Genomic DNA, 21660 nt, shown 5'->3' with positions numbered 1-21660 from the left:
GTCTATCTTGTGTTGATATATCGGTGCTACATAATATTGCAAGGGTTCATCTTCTTTGTCTGGTTTGATCTTTCGGTGATGTAGCAACCCAGAAGCAGCCAGAGCTAAGAGCCAGTGCACACGCTCCATGTAATGCGAAGTTGGTGGTGATTCACTAGTGAATGGCTCGAATTTCTAGATAAGGTGAAGTGCCCTTGGTGCTCGTTTTTGCAGCTCAAATTTTGAGGGTGAGGATTTTCACACCAAAGTGCCATCACATCTCCAACCAATCGTATTTTGCCATCTGGAGCTGTATGGGGTTACAATCCCTTCAATGCTCTGGCTTTGGTATAGATGAAGATTTGTAGGCCAATCAACAAGGCCCAACTCTTCACAATGCAAGTACTCAGACGTCCATTCCAATTAAGTAAGAGCTTGTTTAAATGCCTAAATGGTGTTTTGTATTTCCCCGTGTGAAAAAATCGTCTGATTCGTCTCTCCTTCTAGATCGCGCATTTTCCTTCTTGTGTGCACTGGCCCTAAGCAAACACGATCATGTGGTGGTACTATTTAGCTTCAATTTCCTTGTTTCTGATTTGACATTGATGGTTAGTGCATGCACAAGTATTGAAAAGGTATGGCAAAGGAAAACGTGATGTGCTTGCCGATGATGCCACATTGTGCCTTGAATGTAGGTGTGTTTGGAATAGTTCATCAATTGTGTTTTCTGCAAGGTGATTGTGTTGATTGTCTTTGTTGAATTGAAACTATAGAGAAGATTGACATTGCTGCAAAGTGTGAGAAAGCATGAGAGATTAAAGAAGGGAAGAAGAAAGAAGTTAAGCCTGACGATATTGTTCGTATTCCCAATTTTTGCATCTTGCCAGTTTTTGTGTTGTTGTAGCTTGAGCATAATTGATCTTTGTGTGATAATCCAAGCATTTTATCTATTACGAGGAGGTGTTCTATCTATACTTTATCTCCTCCAACAAAGTTAGCTTTGCCCCTATTACTTCTTAAACAGTCCCGTACAAGCAAGAATGTTAAAAGGTCATTGAAGGAGGTCTTTGAGTGTGCCGCGCAATAGACTTAGTAATACGGTGAAGGTGAGAAACCCATCTATACATATGTTTGAATATAAGGCATGCCTTAATTATATCTATCAAACTCATCCTTTTAATGTTTGTGTTCTCATGAACCAGTTCACAATGTTTTTGCACCAAAGGGCAAAAAACAAAAAGGTGGTTGTCAAATTGACTCTTTGTCTCACGCGAGCTTGTGTGCACAAGTCAAAAGATTGATGGATCCGTCTATGAAGGTTCTCAACGTGGAACATTCACGTTTTAAATTTCCCCTCTTTGGATATGGTTACATCCATTTCAATATGACAACAACAATATTCTTTAAAAAAGACATATTATGCAATGTGCAAAAACATTATGTGATTTGTAAAATACATGATGCAAGACCCCAAGGAACGCACATACATTATGCGATTTGCAAAATACACGATACAAGCTCCCATGGTCTTATAATTTTTGGAGAGAAAGTGTGCCAACTCTCCTCCCACATGAACGTGTAGTTACACGAACATGTGATTATATATAATGTGAAATTTGTGCCCAGATGATCATGTTTTCACATGATTATATGGTTATATATACTGCCAAGTTTTTATCCACATGCCAACTCTCTATCCACATTAATGTGTGATTATATACCAGATGTGAATAATGCTATGTAATTATACATAACAATAAAACAAAGATTTGTCATGCGAATAAGAAAGCATTTCAAGTGTTCTTCGTTTCTTGTATACCTTCATGAAGACATATCTTTTTACATTTGCAATGTAGGATGGAGACGTGACTTACGATCAATTGACACAACTTGTCATCTACACCAATATCATGTGGATTGCAAGCAATTGATACGAGTAGTTATCCACAAGCACATCTAAAGACCAGGTACTTTTATATTCTAATTTGCTGTCATTCAAAAAAATGAAGCGAACATTTACTGAAAAGCGAGTATGTGCTTATCATAATAGTATCCGAAATAAGAAAAGACGATTATACACTAGTGTTCCATCATGGCCATTCATCGATACATATTTAGAAGAGTGGCAAAAGATGTTCTCCAAATTTATAACAAAAATGAATACTTCTCGAGTTCCACCCTCAAACATCAACTCATCATTCACTTTCACAATCTAAGAGTTGCCTACTCGGATCTAGTTGACCAAGATCAAATATGATTTGAGATTGACATTTTGTGTAGCAATTTTTATCAAGATTGACATTTTGATATGCAATTATTATTGAGATTGAAATATGTGATAATAGGCAATTTAGGTGGGGCAATGATGTAGTCTTATTGGTTTGGAAAAAAATTAATGTGAGGAAGTAGGATTGTGAGTGTGAGCATTCCTTAGCCCCTTACTAGATATCATAATAGCTTGAGTATGAGTGGCAATTCAACTAACCTACATTGAGTGATTTCGGTGGAGGCATCCATAATTAGCATGCATGTCCCACTCAAGGTGAAGTTTGTTGTGTTACTATGCGGCATTGACAAAAAGCTTAAGGAAGCAATACGATGATTACTTCAAGAATAATTGCAACCTAATACTTTAAGTATGTCATTTTAGAGTCAAATATATGTTTGTATACGTCATCAAATTAGAAGTGACTATCAAATATACTAAAGGTTAATGCACTTGAATGGACCTTGTTTGTAATAAAGTGATAAATATATGACCATGTGGGTGGGATTTTAGAGTTGGGATGTGTTACTGCTAAGAGGATGAAAGTAGAACATATTGTTATGCGCGTTTCTCTATTCCTTCATTTATCCAACATGTGATGTTTTTAAGAATAAATGATTCATGATGGGGCTTCTAGAGAACTCATGTCCTCTAGCCATCGTACTAAGGTAAAACTCTTGAACTTTAAAGTAGCAATAGAAAAATCAATTAGTAAAATTTAACCATTTCTCGAGTCCTTTCAATGGGCATTTAAAATTGCTATATCTCATTTATTTAGATACTTATTCATCATGTCATTGTCCTTCTCGTACTAAGGAATCTCTTTAAAACTTTAACTAGACTTGCAAACCTTAGCATGCATGTCTCCTTCTAATGGTGGGCATTCAAAGTTGCTATAATCTCATCAATTTAGATATTTATGATGTGATTCTAATATTAATTAGTCTTTTCCTTGAAAAGTACTATGAACTTGAGTCTACCTAGCTTTTTGAGTAGTTGTGTGCTTTCCTTCATGTGCTTGCCTTGTTTTTTAAGAAAGTGCATTCTTTTATTCCATTGGAAATTGTATTCTTTTAAGAAAGCGCATTATTTTATTCAGTTGAAAAAGAAAGGATTATGCAAAATAGTAAAGATTTGTACTAGAAAGTTAAATGGGATGTGAGCTAAATATTTTGTCATTCTTTTTGTTCTTGGTGACCGTGCAATGTGTTTTATTGGTTAGCATGCAATGTGCATTGTGATTGCACTTCTTACAAGCCATTGGTGACCACTTGTTATGACTTCCTTCCAACACAGATGCCACTTTCATCCTTTCATCGTAGGGACTGACTTGAGCATGTGTGGACGTAGAGTTCCATTTAAGAGCTTGGCAAATCCACCGACCAAGCTACCATGTTGTTTATGCAACAATATTTTAAGATGGGAGGGAAATTTCAGAAGGTCTCTAGAAGTAAGGAATTTGGGTGCCACTAATGATGGGAGCATGTACTCAAATGCTTTTTCTTTTTCCCACGTTCTTTTTTGTTGTAGCGTGATCTTGATATCAAGCTCATGAAGCATTGTCATTCCCTTGCACTCGGATGTGCATTGTGATTGCACTTCTTACAAGCCATTGGTGACCACTTGTTATGACTTCCTTCCAACAAAGATGCCACTTTCATCCTTTCGGCGTAGGGACTGACTTGAGCATGTGTGGTAGAGTTCCATTTAAGAGCTTGGCAAATCCACCGACCAAGCTACCATGTTGTTTATGCAACAATATTTTAAGATGGGAGGGAAATTTCAGAAGGTCTCTAGAAGTAAGGAATTTGGGTGCCATTAATGATGGGAGCATGTACTCATGCTTTTTCTTTTTCCCACATTCTTTTTTGTTGTAGTGTGATCTTGATGCCCATGAAGCATTGTCATTCCCTTGCACTCGGTCATTCGCACTCATGCACCTTGGCCGTTTCGACCATGAGATGTGCTGCTCCGACTCAGCCCCCCAAAGGGATGATGAGCCTAGACCTCCCTTGAAGAACTAGTAAGAGCTCAACCACGTGAGCTAGCCAAGTGGCCTCCTAGAACAATGGTGCATGTGTATCATGTGGGAAGCTGCAACAAGTGATCATGAGCAAGAAGGGTATATTGATCAAGAAAACATAGGCATATGGGTGAGGTGGAGAACCCTACAATAAAATATGTGAGTCATCATAAGAAAAGATGTACTTATAAATAGGAAAGGCCACAAAGGGAGGCTTGCTCTTCCATGAAGCTTTTAGCCATAGCCATGCAAGGCATCTTGAGAGCACTCGTCTTCTTCCTCTTCCTTGTACTGCTCTTTGCAGCTTCCTCACATGCCTCCTCTTATGTTCATCTTCACTGGGATGTAAGTATATGATCGCCCCTTGCAATTCCACTTATGTTCATCTTCACTTGAATATAAGTATATGATCTACCCCTTCCTCACGTGCCTCCTCTTGTGTTCATCTTCACTGGAATGTAAGTTTATGATCTGCCCTTCAACTTTTCCTTTAAATTTCCCACAAATCTCGCAAGGTCTTCCTGTCTTCCCTATTCTCACTACCCAGCCAAAATGTTGTTGCCAATGTTGCCAATTAGCTCCAAGGCTCTCTTGTTTGTTCCTCAGTTAGCTACTTTTGTTGATTTGCTTCCTCTGTCTGTCGTCTGTTCCCCTCTGTATAATTACCTTTCTCCACAGAGATCACTGCAATTCTGTGCTTGTTGCCTCAGCTTTTTGGTGCCTGCAGGTCGAATACGCCAACGTCACTCGACTCTGCGAGACCAGATCCATCGTTACTGTCAACGGCCATTTCCCTGGCCCAACCTTGTATTGCAACGAAGGAGACACCGTTATTATCAATATCACCAACTTGGTTCCTGCCAACATCACCATTCACTGGTGGGTATCGTTCCATCTTGCTTCTCTTCGATTGCTTCTTCACCTTGCATTGCTTCTTCGACTTTGACTTCAAGTACTTGACATCTATGTTTTCACGGATGCATGATTTGTCAATGGCATTATGCATTCGTGCAGGCATGGAATCCGGCAGCTGCTCTCTGCTTGGGCCGATGGTCCTGCCTACATCACTCAATGTCCGATTCAAACCGGAAACTCTTATGTCCACAAGTTTCAAGTGATTGATCAGAGAGGAACGCTCTTCTGGCACGCACACATTAGTTGGCTGCGAGCTACAGTTCATGGAGCCATTGTCATCAACCAGAAGCCGACTATCAACAGGCCCTTCACAGAACCCACTGCGGAACTACCGCCCATCATTTTAGGTGCACTGCTGCAAGCGTTTCTGTCCCTTAACGTGTTCCTCTATATTTTTGAAATCAGAATAACAGACACCGGCCATAACACGACACTGTTGACACTTATTTCTGTCTCGACTCGAACGGTTTTTCAGTTACATTTTCTTGTCCCGGCAGCTTCAGGAAGGACTAGAAGAACGTACTAGAAGATCTACTGTGCAATATTCGCTTTTCTTTCTTTATTTGAAGGTTACTTTGGGGATGCTGACGAATATCGACGGGGAGGTAGTCGGACCTGTAGTGGGGGTACTTACACTTTAGTAGCATTTGCATCTGCCTGAGAAATACTTAGCACTTCCATAAAATCTCTTGCTCCGGAGACGAACAATATTTCAATCAACGCATATGCCCCTGAGACGGTATTTAACCAAGAGGATTTTGCAGGAGAATGGTGGAACGCCGATGTAGAAGCTGTGATTGAAGAAGCATTGTCGACGGGTAGAGGCTACAATCACTCTGATGCTCGGACAATCAACGGACAGCCGGGTTATCCGAACCTTTGTTCGGACGATGGTAAGGACTAAGGTGATCTTGTCCTGTGCATATCAGATTTTGATCTCGGATGCGAGCAAATAGAAGTTTTTCGCTTCCTGCATACGCATCAAGGATCCACAGGGTTACTAATGAGGAATTCGTGATGATCAGACATGTCGATCTTCAACGTCACACAGAACAGCACCTATCTGTTACGTATCATCAATGCGGCGCTCAACGTCCAGTTCTACTTTTCTGTCGCCCAACACTCCCTCACAGTAGTGGAGGCAGACGCCGAGTATACCGAGCCGTTAATCAGCGACGTAATAGTTCTTGCACCAGGGCAAACGATGTCTGTTCTGATGACAGCAAATCAGTCCATCGGCAATTACTTCATGACGGCTACTATGTTTTCACCGGCAAATGATACTCTAATCGACTATCTAACTACACCCACAAATGCCATCCTCAGTTACGACGGAGCTAGTGCTATAAATGTCGATGAAATGGAGATGCCAACGTTTCCTGTTTATGACGACAAGGAGTTCGTCCTTAAATTTACCCAGAGTCTGAAAGGCCAATCCGAGCGTAAGGGATATTTCTACTACGATATCCCTCAGAGTGTAGACGAAGAACTGTTTTACACTCTCAGCTACGCCCTTCAGCCTTTCAATGGCACTGGCACAACCTTAAAGACAAGCATCAACAATGTAACATTCAGCGAACCAAGCATCTCTCTGCTTGAGGTAAAGTAGATAACGTTTAATGTGCGGTGTTGGTGGTCCTTTAATAATCTTAGCTACCAATTATTAGTTTGAGCTCCCACCTTCATACTCGCTGTATTTTTGTAGAAAGAATTCCCCAAATCCCACCACCTAAAGTTTTGGTTCATCTTGCAGCAGTGAAAAGCGCTCACTTTTGAAGAAATATTACACCACCGCGTTGTTCAATGATGTGGTTCTAACAAGCTTGTCCGTCTAACTCAAGTTGTGAAGCTTTTTCTGTTGCCCATGCCAGACTTTCAACTAACAAAAGATGCCATACTCAACCTTGTGTTCGCAGGCTTATTACAAAAACATATCTGGAGTTTATGAAACTGATTTCCCAGATAACCCACCTTACCCTTTCGACTATACTGCCAATGCGTCTGAAATCCCCACGTCGATATTGGGTACCAAAGTCAAAGTGCTCGATTTCAATGTGAGCGTGCAGTTGGTGTTCCAAGATACAGCTGCCTTTGCATTCGAGAGTCACCCGATCCACTTACATGGACAAAACTTTTACATAGTTGGAAGTGGGTTCGGCAACTACAGTTCCAGTTCCGACCCTGCAAATTTCAACTTAAAAAATCCGCCCTCAAGGAATACGGTTGCCGTGCCATCTTGGGGATGGGCAGCTATACGTTTTCGCACAACAAATCCAGGTGATCTAAGTTTGATGTGGCTTTGATAACACATGCCTATACGTGAAAAAGTACGATAATTAAGATCATGCACAGATCTATTTGGTACAGCAAAAACGTCCCATAATAAGCTTAGATGCTAGAGAATTGAAGTTTGTTCATGCTGCAGGGGTTTGGTACATGCATTGTCATATAGAGGCACACACTTCTTGGGGCATGTCAATGGCGTTCATAGTCAAGAATGGAAATGGGACAAACGAGACATTGCCGCCACCTCCAAGTGATTTTCCTCCTTGTTAAAGTGCTAGCCTTTGCTTCAGGATCAGACATCTTGGGTAAACATTTCGGGAAGAGGCAGTGCTATTTAACGTTATCTGTAACGGTTAATAAGCGTGGCTAATGCATCCCATGGTGGAGACTTTTATTTTTAAAATAATGTAGAGAGATGAAGAAAGATTCTGCTTCGACAGAAATACCTTTATAAATGAAATCTTTATATGAAAAAAAACTCACCACACGCCACTTGTCACCTAGACCTCTTATCAAGGGGCACACTGCCTGCAGCACATGATCCATACACATGCACCGTTTTGACCACCAAGCTAGGAGATCGAGCCCTTGCATCTTTTTTAGAACATACTTGAACTCTATTACTGTCCCCTCCTTTCTCCTCCTAGCTTCATGAGCACGTGTCATTATGTCTAACAACTTCTTAGAAAACATTAGCATGGGTTTTGGCCTTGAAAGAGACTCTACATAAATCATCTCTGTGGGTAATTTGCATTTCTTTTTCAAACTTAGTGCAATTGAGATGTTTAACCTTAAGGGATAATCCATCGGGGAAGGAGCCCATAAGCCTAAATGGTCTAACATGCTTTTTTTCTTTAAGCCATAAAAAGTTATGTTCACATTGCTTATGACGGGTTCATGTTGAGATCTCTTTCATGAAGCTTAACAAGGCACACCAAGTCACCCAACTCAGCCACCCTTATTCCAATGAATTTGTAAGATGGGGGTAAGGTGTTGAAGCAGTGATTGTTTTACTTACACAATGGAATGATGAATTTCTCATAATATGAATGTCAATCACATTTTTTCTCTCGGGGGGGTCACTATGTATAAACCCTATATATCACGGTCATTCAAGGCATATTTGTAAAATCCCTTATCTTTGAGTTTTTCATTAATAAAATATATCCTTTTTCTATATAAATCTATAAATGTATCATTTAATCATACAATGTTGATAGACATTTTAAAAAAAGGCCTTGAACACACATGATATAAAGGATTTACATATAGTGACTCCCTCGAGCCAATAGGAACCTCCAAATGTGCCATATATATTTCATGAATCATAATGGTTGAAATAAAAAAATTATTAAGGCTAGTATGAAAAACACATTTTTTATTTCTTACATTTAAAGATTTGTTGAAGAGCGATAGTTTTATTTTTTGAGAAAAGGAAGAATAGTTTTACAAATCAATAATATGAAGATAGAATATTGTTTCTCAATTGATAAAAAATCAACAAAGCATAAGAGTCATGAGAGTGATTTCCACCAAAGTTTTGAAGTCAATGCTTCAATTAAAAAAGAAGTCTAAAATCACAAGTTAAAAGAGTGATTGCTACCAAAAGTTTTAAGGTCAATTCTCAAATAAGAAAAGGATTCTAGAAATCATGAGTGCACAAGTTACTAAAAGTAAAAGGAAATCATGATGGGATTGATTTGAGAAACATGCATACTTTTAAGAAATGGACATGAGAGAAGCATTTGTTTGAGGGTAGATATGAATAATTTTCTTCTTAAAGGAGGCTCATTTTTTATTTTGGCAATTTATCTCAAGGTTTCTTTTTCTTCCTCTTCTAGCTATGCTTGGTAATAATAAGAAGGGATGGTATCATTGTCATGTCCTTAAACTTTCTTTGAAGAAATTTTTGGCAATTTTATTTTCAATTATAGACACATGCACAAGATGCATAATTACATATCATGCTATATATCATTTTATAGCTTTTCAGAAGGAGAATCCAAATGGATAAATTATGGCGAATTGGATCTCATTTGGATAAGATTTATAAGTAGCATAATTTTAGTACTTTATCAAGTTTTCTTAAAAAACTGTACCACCTAAACTTGATTTCACCAATTATGCATGATATAGATGGTTCCTTCTTCTCTATAGTTTTCAATGTCTATTGCTATGTCCATGGGGGTAATGGCTGAAAGGACTAGTCCTAGTTGGCCTTGCAACTGTTCTTAGCCCCTCATGATCAGACTCAATAAGACAATCTGCATCCTCGACAATGTGAACCATATCAAAAGGGCACAATACAATGTAAGAACTAAATAGAAATATTTATACGTGAGTTGCATGTGAGGAGTATGATCTTTGCCATGTGTCCCATCAAAAGATGCTCAAGACTCTTAAAATATTGAGAAAGTCAAATGAAAGCACACTTCCAGGACCCCCATATGAAACGATGGCTCTTAAGACAACTCCCTTATTTGTGAGTAGACCCTGAGCTTGTGATGGGAGACCAGAATATGAACACTCCACTTGCTTTATCCACCAACTTTTTTTTGGGAGAGAATATGGTCTCCATCAATAGAGCTTGCCCTTTGGTAGTGTTAATTGGATTGGGTTGGGCTGGCCTCGATCAGTTGGGTTGATGGCCTTGCCCAAATTGTTTTGGCTTGCCTCACTCAGATTTCCTTGGTCTAGATTGGATTCACTCAAACTGAGTTGACCCTATCGGGTTGGCTTGGATAAGTGGATCTAATCTACTTAGTTTGGCTTTAAATTGCCTTGGCAAGTTAGACTAAGAATTAATTAAAATATCTAAAGCAATATCTTAGAGTGATTCTTTGAGGATCTCTAAGCATGATTTGGTCTAACAAGATTAAAGAAGACCACCATCACGACAAAGAAGGGTCCCTATCAAGCCATGATCATCCCGACCATGAAATTATTATGATCCTACTATTGGCCTAATGATACGCCAAGTAGGATAGTGTGTCAATTGCCTTGCAACTCTTGTTGCCTTTATCAATATGACATTATCATGGAATACAAGGATTCTAGATTGGCTTGAAGTTTGAATTGATGTCCCAAGTTGGTTGTTCTTGGTCCAATACATGATTGGGTGTAGCCATTTTTTGTGAAGTTCAAGGAGTATATTGCATATGTGTAACTTGCTTCATTCATAACTGATGCATTTATCAATATAATTTGACAAAGTTGGTGTTTAGAATGATTTACACATTTTGGACTTAAATGTGAGATCAAAACATTACATAGTTGGCATATTGAATGAGATCACAAAACTATTGCAAATGTTGTAATGCCTATGAAGCATGCATCTTGGACTGTATAGGATATCCAAAATATTTTAAAAACATCAAATAGTTTTTCTACACATATATGGAATCAATTGTTCATTTAAAAGTACATTGTTTAAGCTTGCTACAAACCAAAGAGGCAACAAATTGAGAAATGACTTATAGAATGTGGTAATGGCACATGCTGTGTAATATAGCATATTCAATGTGATACATTGAATGTGTTATGTATGCATTGCACTACATTCATGGTTCTAGTGGTCTAAAATCCCAAATCCTAGTATATGTTCAAAAACAAATCCCCAATGGCAAATCGCTAGGCCAATGCATGATTGTTGCATGTAGCCATTTGAGAGAGAGAGAGAGAGAGAGAGAGAGAGAGAGTAGTTTGGGGTGGAGTATAGTTAGGTGGGGTAAGTTAGGAAGAGAGATGAAAAATGAGGAAAAGATAGAAAACCTAAGGAAAAATAAAAAAAGGGAAAAGGGAAAAGAGGGGAAAAAGGGGGGGAAGGGGGGGTTCTAGTTAGGACCATTTTGAAAAATAAATTAGGCTAAAATAAGAAAATATTAAAATAAAAAAGAAAATATTTAGAAAAAAGCTAGGAAATTAGGAAGAGATTAAAGAAAAATATAAAAATTAAGGACAATAGGAAAAATTAGGGGGAAATGGGAAAATGGGAGAAGTTAGGGAAAATCTGGAGAAATGGATTGGGGGGGGGGTGGCTATTAGAAAAAATGGAAATAATAAGAAGAAAAAAATGAAAATAATAAGAGGAAAAATTAGGGAAAATTAGGGAAGATAAAATTGGGGAAAGAGGTTTAAAGTAAGAGAGGGGGGGGGGGGAAGGATTTATCAGGGGAAAAATCAAGTTAGGAAAAAAAGGAAAATGAAAGGGGAGAAAACAAAGAAGGCAAACATAAGGAGTAAATTGGGAAAATTTTGAAGATAAAAAAAGAAAGTAACAGTAAATTAAGGAAAAAACATGAAGAAATAGGAAAAAACAGGGAAGAATAGGAGATTAAAGGAAGATAGAGAAAAAAGGGTTTAGTAAAAAAAAATAGGAGAAATCTTAGGAACTAATTAATTAATTAAGCAAAATTAGGCAAAAAATAGGGAGAAATAACTAGGCAAAAATTAGAGGGAGTGTTCTTTAAGCAAGGGAGTGAAAAGGAAAAATAGGACTATGAAAAACTAAGAGAAAAACTATGAAATAATTAGGGAAAATATAATGAGCTAGAGCATGAGAAAAGAGAGAGGATAAGTTGGAAAAGGGAGAGGGTTTTAGGGGAAATTAGGTGAAAGAGGCAGAAGAAGGGTAGAGAGAGAGTGGGGGGGATATTGAGAAAGGGAGAGGAAAAAGGTAGTTTAAAAAAGGTTTTTCAAAGGATTTTAAGGGAAGAAAAGTAATTTGCAAGGACAAAAGAGAAAATGAGGAGAGTGTGTGTGTGTGTGTGTGTGTACCCAGCTTTGCCCAAGTAGGATACAACACTCTAGGTGAGACAATAGCTCATCACCTAGTGTGATGACCTATTGTCTACCCAAAGAGGTTAAGAAGTATTTAAGAAGTGTAATTTTAAGGATTGGAAAATATGTATTTGAGTAAGGTAGGTCAAAATTTAGCAATGTGGAAGCAAATTGATTAAGTTGAGGTCTTAATAAAGGCAATATCATGAATGGAGAGGAAAGTGGGAAATTTTGACAATTGTTTGGGTTAGAAGAGTCCTTAAAAAGGTGATAAAGAGTCAAAAGGCCAAGGGCCATGATGACTTAAATGTATTGATTGGGAGGGGGGAGCGAGAGTTGGGAGTGGCTTGTTGAGAGATATGGATTGGAGGGTGAGGTCCCATGAATATTTATGCAAGGACAAGAGAAGGATTAGAAAAACATTTTCAGAAAAAATATAATGATAAATCTAAAGAAGGGAGCCAAGAAGGCCTTAATGACTTAAGTGTACTATGTGCAACCATCAAGAGTTGTAGGGAAAAGGACATGTGTTTGGAAGACTTGACAACACCCCTTTGCATAGTGAAAAGACAAAAGAGCAAAGCTAGACAATGAAATAGAAAGAGAAACTTATTGCATTAAAGGAAAATTTTGTATAAGTTGGTAAACCCCTAAAAGTTACCAAGCGGTGGGTAATTTTGTAAAAATGATTTTGCATAAACTGCATAAAAGTAGAGCTTCGACAAGTCCTAGCAAGCATCACATTTATTGAAGAGGGGAGTCTGCATACCTGCCACCATCCAACAAGAAAACATGGTAAGAACATGGAGCAACAATGTGAGAAGTGGAATGTGTAAAAAACACAATATAGAAAGTGCACAATAAAAAATTTGATTACTGTAAAATTGATACAATAGATGGCACTGCCTCCCAGCCGTGCGCTCCTGTGAGAGGAGCTTTGATGGCACATTGGAAACAGTAAAGGACGGAGGTTGGATGCTAAGGAATCAGGGTTGCTATATCCAGTGATGACAATGGGCTTCACAGGCTTGCTCTTATATAGCCACCAGTTGTAGTCGGCTAGAGACCCAATTGGGTGATCGACCCAGTCTACCCAAAACGGCCAACTGGAGGTTGGCCTTGAAATAGACCACCGACCACACGATAGAACCGTGGCATAGAATAGAGCAACTCACCTATGGTGCCCGTTCTACCTAGAGCCATCCAGGATCATTTGGGGCTCCAAACGCGGGCCCCACAACCCGAGAGTGGGCTGCCCCGAGAAATGCTCCATCTACCCTCAGTGCGGTCAGTCATGGGATGCCTTCCCGCACTTGCATGTAGCCTATTTGGTAGTGTGCCAACTCTATCTGAAGCCGTCCAGCCATCAGGCCACACATGGCCCCCATCTGATGTCCAAACTAGGACCTACTGGATAACCGAGCTAATTAAATGCCTTCTCCTCATATGGGGGGCTTTCAAGTAGAGTTAGTTGGTTCTCGTGTAGTTACACAAGAGTGGACCATTGATATCTAATAGGTACAATAAGTAGATAATAATTATGATCCATATCCCCTATATCCACCTACAAGGAGTTTAGGAATGTGTAGCACACATACCATTTGTACTTTTCTAATGATAGAGAACATGATTTCCAAGTTTAAAAAATAATAAAATAACATTGGGTGCACATAGATGGTGCTTCTTTTGAATTTAAATTAGCCATGGATTATACCATTTTGCAAGGTTAAAATCCATCATGGATCTAAAAATGCTATAGAATTTCTTTGTATCTACCCATGGAAGGGAGAATAGGGTCAATGTTTGCTAGGGTGTAGCCATTTTTAGTGAGGTTCAAGGCATTTTTTGTATAAAGGTATCTTGGTTTAACCCATAACTTATGCATTGTTCAATGGAATTCGATAAAGTTTGTCTTCAAGTTGTAGTACACACTCCAATCTTGAACATGAGATTAAAAAAGTATGGAATAAAGATTTGGAATGAGATAATTAAAGCAATACAAGTGCTATGTTGCATGTCAGGCATGCATCCTGAAGAGTAAAGGATATAACAATTAATTCAAAAACATAAAATTTTTTTTTTGCAAAGATATGCCACCAAGTAATCATTTAAAAGTAAACTATATGAGCTTCTTGTCAACCAAAGGACACGGCTAGTTAAGAAAATTAGATGTGGTTTAAGGGTCCTCCAATGTTGTGCTAAAATTATGCACAGCCATTTGAGGTCACAGTCCATAACTTTTTCTTGTTTTGTTAAAAACCAAAACCAATTAAAATAATGGAAGCCAAACTAGTGGGACTACTGCATGGTGGTCTTAAAGCATTGATAGTGGGTGATAGTGGTATTTAGATTCACCCTAGAATGGAAGAATTAAAAAATGTGCAATTTGTACAGGTGGAAATATCTTTTAATAAATCCAAAACTATTTACAATTTTGTATTGGTTCTTTTTTCGTGCAATTCTTTGCTATATGGTACAAAAGCATGTTAAAGGTCATTGCATTTCATAATATACAACATCAAAGTTGATAGCATGCCCTTTGGTCTATTTGTATTCTTGAAGCAATCTGGGCAACATTGCACTTGCTTGAGGGTGACCAATATATCCAATTTTGTTGACGTGTATTGCCGGAGGGGGAACAGCTAAAACTTTTTCTCTCCCCATGCAATCTTGAATTTTTTCACCTCCCACCCTACAAACCTTTGAATATTAAAGTACATCCTCCCCCTGCCACCCTGCAAAGTACATCCTCCTCAGTGCCGCCCTGTAACCTGCCCCATGTAAAGTCAGGTTGACATGACCTCGTTCTTTTAGTTTGTCATTATCTTCTTTACTCGAGTAAGCATCTTCTATTCTTTTGTTTCCTCACAAGCTAGCTGGTCTCTATTCTGGTGGTGGTTTATTGATCATTTCCATGGTGTTAATAGCAAGATGCACCTCATCATGGCTTTCAAAAGAACCACTGAGAGGCTGCAAGATACGAAAGCTAAAGGGCTTGGTCAAGGCACACGGAATAGATTGTGGACAAGGAAAGAAATGACATGGTATTAAAACGGCAACATAAGACATATTTGTAACATTTATAAAGGGAGAAACAATGAGAAGAAACAAGACTCCTTGCTGAGCAGTTGTAGAAAGTAGAACATAAGCTATGGTCTCACAATTGTTGGGAGCATTTGAGGCAACAACATTAAGACATTCAAGTGAAGACCAGTCTCGAGTCTTCACAAGCTTTAGCATGTGCCCTAAAATTTATAGAGTGACAACCCTACCAACAACTTGGGAGATGCAGGTCTAAGAGACAATGCTCTCTAGCTTGAGAAATGCCTATAAAAAGTGAAAGGGGTGCACAATCAACTAGTTGCAAGAGGGCAACATTAACTATGTTGGCATCCTTTAAAATAAGGGAGAAATGGTTCTGCACACAATGTTAAAGATTTTGTCAATCAAAAGGACCAACATGGCTCCAACGGGGTTGTTGGACGCAGAGCAAAAGCAATGTAGGATCATCCCATTCCAAGAAGTCTTTTGGGCTTCAACAAAATGCAAGAAAAGGAGAGACAGCCTAAGTGGGAAGTTAAGGAATTAAGTGATAGCATTGTGGCATGAGAATACAAGAGTTTCTCCAAAAAAAGAAGGACATCTATGAAAAGTGAATGAATGAGAGATCATACACATGCTTAATACAATGCAAGTCAGTGGTTGCTTAAACCAGCCCGATGGTTATTTGTGATTGAGTTTTGGAATAGTTCAATTGTTTAATTTCTAGGCTGGGTTGGCTTGGACTTAATGTGATTGTCCTAAACCAGCCTGGTGGTTGGAACATCATGTAGTATATCACCGTGCTAGTTTAGGTCAAACACTAGTTATGTGATTTTTCTAAACCAGTGTGCTTGAATAGTAATATATTTTGAAAGAAACAACAATATATTTTTATTGTCTGATTGATGACTAGCTTGGTGGTTGAAATGATGTGTTTCCTAATAGTTAAATATTAGTTAAGTTTAATTTTTAGGCGGTTCTAGCCATATATCAGAGTCAATTTTAAAGCAAGATTGGCTTGGAATTTGGCTTGGAATTAATGTGATTATCCTAAACCAACCTGGTGGTTGGAACATCATGCAATATATCACTAAGCTCATTTAGGTCAAATAGGAGTTATGTGATTGTCCTAAGCCAGTGTGGTTGAAATAGAAATATATTTCACAATATAAATAATTGGTGACCAGCTCGATGGCTAGTTGAAATTGCTTTGTTTCCTAGTAGTTAAATTATTTAAGTTTGAATTTTGGGTTGGTTTGGGTCATTTACTAGTCAATTTCTAAATTGTGCTAGCTTGGACTTATGTGATTATCCTAAACTAGCTTGGTGGTTGGAACATCATGCAATAGATCATTGAGGTGATTTAGGTCAAATAGGAGCTATGTGATTGTTCTAATGCAATGTGGTTGAATCCTAGAGTGCCAAGTCCCTTTAGTAAGAATACCTACAAAAATTTTAAGTATGCAAATAATTTAACAATATGCCATGAGTAAAAGTTAGTCGAATTAGCATGATTGTGTTCTACACTAAAAGAGCTTCAAATATCTCTTTTAACCGTGAAATTTAGGTAACACATGAAAAAGTAACATGATTTTGAAAGGAGTTGTGTATTGTATTTTTTGTTTTAACCCCCCTCATCCAAAAGACCTCCCTTCCCCTTTGGATCTCACATATTATGAAAAATATGTACAAATCTTAAAGTCTTTCATATTTTTTGGAGTATAAACCTTATACTTTGTGGTAGGGAGGACTGGATATTGTCATATTTTTTCCTTGCATATTTTCTATTTAAAACTTTTGTAGGAAATCCATGCATTATATATAGACCTTGTCCCCCCATACCCTAGATTTTTGATGAGGGTAGTAACATAATACATACTGAGTTGGCACCCCAAGTGTTGAAAAGAAAATAGTCATAAATATATTTTGCAACCGAACTAATTGATGACTAGCCTGATGGTTGATGCAAAGATATATAATTCAGTAATTAATGTGAAAATTTCCTTTAATTATTTAATTTTTGGGTTGGTTTGAGTCATGTGATTGTACTAAACCAGCCTAGTGGTTGGAAGGGCAATATATCATTGAGCTGGTACATGTGAAACACCTGTCATGTGACTATCCTAAACCAACTATGTGAAATTGTTTGTTTTGTAGTGGTGAAATTGTTTTGTTTTCTAGTAGCTTGATTAGTTTGATTATTAATGTGATTGTCCTAAATCAGCTTGATGGTTGAAACACAGAGCTGGTACATTTCAGACACTAGTTATGTGATTGTCCTAAACTAGCCTAGTGGTTGAAATTATTTTGTTATGGATTAGTGAAATTGTTTTGTTTTCTAGTAGCTTGATTAGTTCAATTAGCTTGATTAGACTGTGTTTTTGCATGTACCTGTGTTTTTTTTCCTCATACTAGTGTAGAAAACATAGTGTTTGTTTCCACAAAATTTTATTTCTTGCATGTTGGGTGAGTAGATTGATTCTATCTAAAGTTTATGGCTCAGAACCCTGACCTTTCGATTGCACAAAGGAGATTTGAGCATTGTAAGCTTTGGTATGTCAGGAAACTCAAGGATAGGAATGTGTGTTGTTGTAAAACACATATAGACTTTGACTTGGATTGACAAGCTTTGAATACGATATGGTCATGTTGGAGCATTGCTTCATATAGATATATGCCCATGTCTCACAAATGAATGTGCAACCTATAATGTATTCCACTTATCTTGGAAGAATGGAAAATGTATTTACAGTCGGCTTGTATTTAGTAAATCCCAAACCCACCACACTTGTTTTACAACCATTGTGCTTGTTTTTTATAAATCCCAAACCCATCACACTTGTTTTATGTAAATCCCAAGTAATAAATCCCCACCATGCTTTTTTTAGTAAATCTCTTACAACACGACAATTGTTTTAGTAATCCCAAATGAGCGAAAATGTATGCCACTTATCTTGTAAGATCACCAGTATGGTGACCACAAATCCTGAATGATGAGTGAATTGTATACCATTCATCTTGTAATAATTAAAGGAAAACCATTGTGCTAGTGGCATTTCATCCTAGACAACGTGTCATGTGCAACCAACCACCATGCTAGTTGCAATCCTAAAATAGCTTGTATAATGCAATTGTTGATATGGCCCTTGAGGGGTACCCTTTAGGAGCAAGGGCCATATCAACATGCCACTAGACATATATGGCATGTTGATATGGCCCTTGCTCCTAAATTGGGTCCCCTCAAGGTCCCATATATCATATGCAACCAACCACCATGTTGGTGACCACTTATCATGTACTACCACCATGCTAATTGTTGCAATCCTAAAATAGCTTGTATAAAAAAAACTTATGAGATATCCTGCACTACCACTGTGCTGGTTGCAATCCTAAAACAACTTGTTTGTATAAAGAAAGATTCTAAAATAGCTTGTTTGTATAAAGGAACCTTGTATTCAAATGGGCTACAAACATTCAACCACTTTGGTAATAATTAAAGAGTGGTTTCATTAATGATAATACCGTATTAGATAAAGTGGGACAAAAGTTGCATTTTGGGAATTCTAAAATTGGGTGGACTTCATTAAATTTGGGAAAATTTTCATTGATTGCGGGAAATCTTATTAATTTGGAGAATTCTGCCAATATTGAAAATTTTGCTAATATTTGGAAATTCCAATGATTATGGAATGCACCCCTGGTTGTATAAACCTTTGATTGGGTATAAGAACTGGATCATAGCATTTATGGCAGAGTTTAAAAATCATGTTGTTGGTGGTGTTAATAAACTCCGTTTGGTGATGACATGGATATTTTACTTGAGGTGGTAATAAACACCACTTGGTGTTGTTAACAAACATTGTGCAAAGTGAACCACTAGCAACAAAAGTAATTATTGGTGAAAGAGAAGTTCTGAAAACTGTCATATTATTTATAATTTGCAAATACACATCGATAAGATCACAACAATTGAGAAACACAACATGAGGTAACATATTACATTGGAGCTTTGGGAGATCAATGATGAGGAGAAAATCATCACCATTTTCTATGCTCTGATACCAAGCAAGCTCTCCCGTGCATTGATACATACACTCTGTGGAATCTTAATCTTCTTAGGTTGATTTATGGCTTTTGATCTCATGACCAGACCACCACAACAATACACTCCCATACCTATGGATCCAACCTATTCTCTACCCAATACTTGTTCTAGTAGTCAACATATGCATTTGCATCACTGAGGCCCTTTCTCTTAATCGATGGTGCCCAATACTAAATTAATAATTTCTTGTAGTTGGCGGATGTAACATCCATTTTAACACTTGATAGGGCAACCCCAAACCATATGGGGTATAAGGGTCTGATGGCCTTACCAAGACGAAGTCACCTTGCTTAACGTCCACCATTAGCCTAAACTCTTCCCTCACCTTACCTTTTAGAGAAATGCAATAGTGATCATTCCACTCCTCATAGCCTTGTGACTCATTAATGCAAGCATCTATATTAGCCTCCTCATCAAGCAACTATGATCTTGGCCAAAGATCTCTATACACTCTTGTCTCTAAGATATTTTCTTGTTTGAGCTCACTGATCATGTTTTTCTAGTAGTCTATCACTGGCCTAATGTAGGACTCATACGATGCATTATTTCCACTTGCAAATCTCTCCCAAAACACTTAATGTAATCCTTTATCCCTGATATTAGTTGCATGTTGTCTCTCACAAATTCAATCATTGGCAATATATTCAGACAACCTGTTGGCAACATGATCGTCCCTTGCTATCTTTCTTCCATAGTCCAATTCCCCCTTCAATGGGCATCTAGTTCGGTGATTTTGGATGCACCTTGTACTACATCATATGTCTGTCACCTTGCATGAAAAGCCAAAATTGTAATGGCTTTGCATGACCAACTAGCATTTCTTAACCATCACATAAGTAGCCATCCACATGATCCTTGAAGTTAGGAACCTAGTGAAGATGATATACATGTTTGGAATGTATCCATCAAATGAGGGAAGTGAAGAAAAAATGGCATTTATTAGCATTCCCAGTTTTGGCCCAAAAGTGAGATTTTGGTGCAAGTTGATAAATGTACATCACTGCTTTCCAAACATTGCCCATGATTACCAAAGCACATAATTTTAACAAAAATATCAATGCTTTTTGGCAAACTCACATATACAAAAATTAAGTGAGGTGAGGAGAATGAGACAATATGTAAAATAGTTTTGCCAATATCAATGATGGGCTACGGTTCCATCTCATCCTCAATGAGATCAACCCTTGCTAAACTATCTACTTCAAAATCCATTTTTGGCATCTTGCATCTTTTGATTGTCAAATCCAAATAATTTAGATGAATATCATGCCTTTTTGCACCATCTAAAAAAATGACGTGCATCAGGATATGAATTTATGAATTTTTAGCAGATTGGTTGCACCAAATTAAAAAAAAGGTTTCCCATAATAGGGAGTGAGAAGACACTTTCTATATTGGAAAAAAAAGCAAAATTTTAATAGCATCTACCTTTTATTTGCAGTCAGGGGGTCACTCGTCATAAACCCATAAAGCATGTGCAAGAAAGCATGTGTTAAAAATTACCCCTATTCTTGCAATTTTACATTTTGTCATGTAATTGGTTAGACTCCTCTATGTGTTTACATTTTCAATCTTGATTGTGACACCCCTTCATAAATCTATATATATATAAATTAGGTTAAGTTGCTATTTTATAAATCCCCTCATGCACATAAATGGCATGTAAGTACCCCCATTAAAAAAATACCCCTCAGTGCACTAAAGTGCTATGTTACATGTTTATAAGTGACCCCCCCGGGTAATTGCCAAACCCAAATGGGGTCATGTTAAAATCGTCCTTAACTTTGGACTAGTCAATTTGAAGAAATGTGACACAGCACCCCTTTTAAATACTTTCTACTTCAAGCATTTATTTTTTGGGACACTTAGATTGTTTCTTTGCTTTCTTGATTTCCTACCACTTCAACAAATTCTTGCTCGCTTGTTTGGGATCGCTCACATTTTCCTACTTGCTCTATTGACTGCCTCCTCTTTCTAAGAGAAAGGTTACAAACGAATGAATTTTATAAGACAATCCAAAATCCCTTGAATTGACAAGTCCAAAACCATTAACCATGTGTGGTTGTGGATCATGGCATTAGTGCCATTTTATCCATGAAGTGATAGGCATTGGCATTACTACCATTATCCTATATTTCTCTTTGAGGTTGCTAGGGTAGAATGATAATGGTGTGATTTCCACTGTTTGAAGGACAGAATGGCATTGATGGCATCCTTGGTTCCATTAATTTGTCACCATTGCCAGACTCGCATGGAGATTGGCAC

General features: G+C 37.8%; 1 protein-coding gene across 1 annotated transcript; it reads left to right on the top strand.

Annotated features, from left to right (window-relative positions):
• The first annotated feature begins 4450 nt into the window (after positions 1-4450).
• On the top strand, positions 4451-7947 carry LOC147882244 (laccase-11-like). The gene is made up of 7 exons (XM_087401546.1): positions 4451-4613; positions 4996-5147; positions 5283-5530; positions 5948-6076; positions 6209-6783; positions 7100-7460; positions 7609-7947. The coding sequence occupies exons 1-7, from the start codon at positions 4494-4496 to the stop codon at positions 7737-7739; spliced, it is 1716 nt and encodes a 571-aa protein (XP_087257672.1). The 5' UTR covers positions 4451-4493; the 3' UTR covers positions 7740-7947.
• Positions 7948-21660: the final 13713 nt, after the last annotated feature.

This window comes from Dipteris shenzhenensis, chromosome 30 (genome assembly GCF_047967505.1).
Source record: "Dipteris shenzhenensis isolate YYH24624 ecotype China chromosome 30, Dip_SZ_1.0, whole genome shotgun sequence".
Classification (NCBI taxonomy): domain Eukaryota; kingdom Viridiplantae; phylum Streptophyta; class Polypodiopsida; order Gleicheniales; family Dipteridaceae; genus Dipteris; species Dipteris shenzhenensis.
The sequence above is the reverse complement of the archived record's forward strand: the minus strand, read 5'-3'. Positions and strand labels throughout refer to the sequence as shown.

Coding starts and splice junctions, on each gene's coding strand:
- LOC147882244 (XM_087401546.1), top strand. CDS start 4,494: ATGAAGCTTTTAGCCATAGCCATGCAAGGCATCTTGAGAGCACTCGTC. Junction 4,614..4,995: donor ATGTTCATCTTCACTGGGAT/GTAAGTATATGA, acceptor TGGTGCCTGCAG/GTCGAATACGCCAACGTCAC. Junction 5,148..5,282: donor GCCAACATCACCATTCACTG/GTGGGTATCGTT, acceptor GCATTCGTGCAG/GCATGGAATCCGGCAGCTGC.